The sequence below is a fragment of the Haplochromis burtoni genome, unplaced genomic scaffold (genome assembly GCF_018398535.1).
Source record: "Haplochromis burtoni strain Fernald_Lab_line unplaced genomic scaffold, NCSU_Asbu1 Contig_68, whole genome shotgun sequence".
NCBI lineage: Eukaryota > Metazoa > Chordata > Actinopteri > Cichliformes > Cichlidae > Haplochromis > Haplochromis burtoni.
Genome location: NW_024582429.1, coordinates 1870574 through 1873835, shown reverse-complemented (window position 1 = coordinate 1873835; position 3262 = coordinate 1870574). Strand labels below are relative to the sequence as shown.

Genomic DNA, 3262 nt, shown 5'->3' with positions numbered 1-3262 from the left:
GCAGCCAGAGTGTTTTAAAACTGGTCTGGCTGCAGTTTTGAATCAGTTGTTGTTGATGTGAGACATTTTTGCATAGACCAGACAACGGAGCATTACAAGAGTCGAGCCTCAGCTTCTTCTTCTTCCGGTTGCTCCCTTTAAGGACCATTGCAGCGGCTCATCTTCTGAGTTACTGAGAGAGAAAAGTTTGCTTATGTTTTTCATGTGATAAAATCCAGATTTAGTGACAGACCTCACATGACCCTCACAATAAGATCTGAGTCAGTGATTGCTCTGAACAACAAGCAAGAAGATAAAAGAGGGACTCCAGAGTGGGAGGTTTAGAGTCTGATTCTCCTTGTGTTGAATATTTTTCAGGAGTTTCTTCCTCTTCTGCTGATCAAGAATGTTTTTTTTTTATTGCATTTTGTTAAAAGGAAAATATGAAACACTTGCTGTACACCGCCTTCCTCTTCCCCGGCAGAGCATTTATTTAAAGCTGTTTTTCAAACTGAGACAAGAAAAGACTGTCAGCTGACAGTTATTCACACGTTTACTGTGTTCTAGCAGGAAACTTCCAACATAATGGAGAAGGACACGTTTTTTCACAGAAAAAAATCTTGCTCCTGAAAGCCAGACCTCCTCAAACACCTCCAGCACATTTTGTTTCAGGCTGTGTTATGAAATCTAAAAGCAGTGCAGTGGTTTTCCTTCTCAGTGTTTCAGTGGCAGTAACTGTGATCGCGTGTGCATCAAACAGCTGAACGATGTTGTCTTTCTTTAACAACTTTCAGCCCGTCGGAGCTGTTCGCAGCCCGCTCCCGCAGTCACAAAATCCCCGTCAGAGGACAGAAGGACTTCTTCCCCGATGACTCCGACGAGCAGAAGCAGCGACTCGAGCACAGCCTGAATGAACACTGGAGCCTCCTCTCAGAGGAGAGAGTGGAGAGGCTGTGAGTACCTCTCATTACCCGTGGGGTTACTCATCAGGCCCAGCTTTGGTGGTGCATATAAGACATATAAGGGTGTCTAATATTCACCTGAGTTTCAACATCCACAAGCTCCATTCTTAGCTCAGACAAAATAACATTTAGATTGATGGGTGACCATCGATGTTACTACCTTTTTGTGATTGAAAGGAGCTGAAAGCAGCCACTATTTACAGCTTTACTGCACAAAATAAAAGTAGGTAAATGTGCACAGTGATGGATTAAACAGCTTTTCTTGTGTTTGTGGGAGCAGATTTTTAAAAGTCCAGAAAAATAAATGAAAAATAGAAACATGATTTCAGACAAGAAAACCTTCAAAGCACCACGAATCCTAAAGAAAAAAACTGGGTAACAGCAAAATAATACATTTGACTTTTAATCCTTTGCAGTGCTGAGTGAACGTTAACGTCTTTCAGGTTTAAAATCTTAAAGGTTTTTCAAAAATGAGCCCAAATCTTGGCTATAAATCCATCAGGTGGACAGAAACACGTGTTTTTGTGTTTTTGTGTTTTTGTGCGTGTCCTGATGTGAGATGGCTTCCATCTGTTTTAATCCACAGGGGAAACCTCGTGAACGGCCAATGGATTCCCAGCAAGCAGATTGTGGAGCTTCAATCTCCGGCTGTGAGTTGCTTCACTGTCACAACACCACCTAGAAAAAGCTGCTGCGTTAGCTCGTCCTCAGTCGCTCCTTTGCTGGATCTTTTCTTATTTTTCCGCAGGGGAAGTTCTGGCAGACGATGGGCTTTTCCGCAAACGGGAAGCAGTGCCTGCTCCCCGAGGAGGCTCTGTACCTGATGGAGTGTGTGAGTCTGCAGATAAAACCTGTTGCTCGGTGCGGTTTTCCTCCTCGGAGCACATAATTAGTCCTGTGTCTGTGTTGTTATGGGAACAGGGAAACCTGCAGGTGTTTCATCAGGACCTGCCACTCTCCATCCAGGACGGGTATGAGAAGTTTCTGTCTGCAAACACCGTGAGCCTTCAGCAATATCAGGTGCAACCTTTACTCCAGCACACCTGTGAAAATGCCACCTGTGAAATGAGCTAACGACTCTTTTTCATCCCAAAGGTGTTTGGGCATTTGAAGAGGCTCGGCTATGTGGTGCTCAGGTTTGATCCCAGGTAACGTTTACCCCTCAGACATTTAAGATAATTGAGCATCAGAGATGACAGTGTTAGTGTATCTATTAAAATCGGCCTTGAAAAGTTAAGTATGCGTGGGAACAGCCTCCGTAGGTGGATGTTTGTGTGCTCGCAGTTCTGAGTCATCGTCCTACGCGAGGCAGCTCAACCTGCCGCAGTCAAGTGACCGAGCAGGGAGACAGCTGAAGAGGAAACGCAGCCTCAGCCCCGCCCCTTCCTCCACCCCCACTGCGACGTGCAGGTAAAGAGCTGCTTTGCAATCTGTGAAACTACATCTTAGTAACAAAAGCTATTATTTAGCTATTGTCTTGTACAATAAAAATGAGTTGTTTATTATTATATTATTATTATTATTATATACTATATTAGTTTTTTCTGTAGCTACAAAAAGAAATCTGGATGCCTCCACGTGCAGCTGCACATGAAAGCTGAGTCTGTGCTGCTCTCTGCTGGTGTGAGCTGACATTTAAATACCTTTGGTTTCAAAATATCAAAAATGAGAGATCTCCAAAATCTTCAAATGGATGTTGCTGCTAATGTTTGTCTTATAGTTCAGTGTGATGTTATAGTCGCTGTTAATGTTTTGTTTCTAAGCTTAACATTTCACCCCAGTGTGTTAAAACAAAAATGTAAGAAGTCTTATAAGAGTTTTCTTCTGTGTAGCCGTGCTGAAGCTCAGGAGGAATGCTCCACTGAGAAGATGGAGGAGGATAAATCCAGTGAAGGAGAGGAAGATAAAAAACTTCCAGAGCCTCCGGAGGCCCAGAGTTCAGCAGACGAGGGCGGAGGCAGGAGCTGGTGGATGATGGATGTTCTCGGGGACTCGGACAAAGATTCCGGTCACGGCTCCAAATCTGGCTCCTCGTGCTGGGACTTCAGCTCCATCTCTTTCCCTGACCTGGGCTCCACCTCCAGGGAGCACTTCCCCAGTGACCTGGCCCCTCCAGACCCTTCTCTGCTGCCCGGGGATTTGAAGGTGGGCTTCTGTGACATTGCCCCCTGGAGGCAGAAAATAAACCTGCGGCAGGTGAAGATGTCAGCCAATGAGCAGAAGAGGGAGAAATACAGGCGGCGGTGGGACGTCAACAAAAACAGAGAGGTTTGTAAAGACTAAAGGTATCGGAGGAGCTGAGGATCAAATTTAATTTATAC

The 3262-nt window shown here is 44.8% G+C and overlaps 1 protein-coding gene across 2 annotated transcripts in view; it reads left to right on the top strand.

Annotated features, from left to right (window-relative positions):
* The window catches only part of tsen54 (TSEN54 tRNA splicing endonuclease subunit), a 14247-nt gene that overhangs the window by 1308 nt on the left and 9677 nt on the right, over nt 1-3262 (top strand). The window contains exons 2-8 of one of the 2 annotated variants that reach the window (XM_042221492.1): nt 774-932; nt 1528-1591; nt 1690-1773; nt 1863-1961; nt 2037-2089; nt 2226-2351; nt 2774-3209. In XM_042221492.1, coding sequence (XP_042077426.1) covers nt 774-932; nt 1528-1591; nt 1690-1773; nt 1863-1961; nt 2037-2089; nt 2226-2351; nt 2774-3209 — 1021 coding nt within the window. The remainder of the gene's footprint in view (nt 1-773; nt 933-1527; nt 1592-1689; nt 1774-1862; nt 1962-2036; nt 2090-2225; nt 2352-2773; nt 3210-3262) is intronic. The other variant, XM_042221491.1, reaches the window with a different exon arrangement.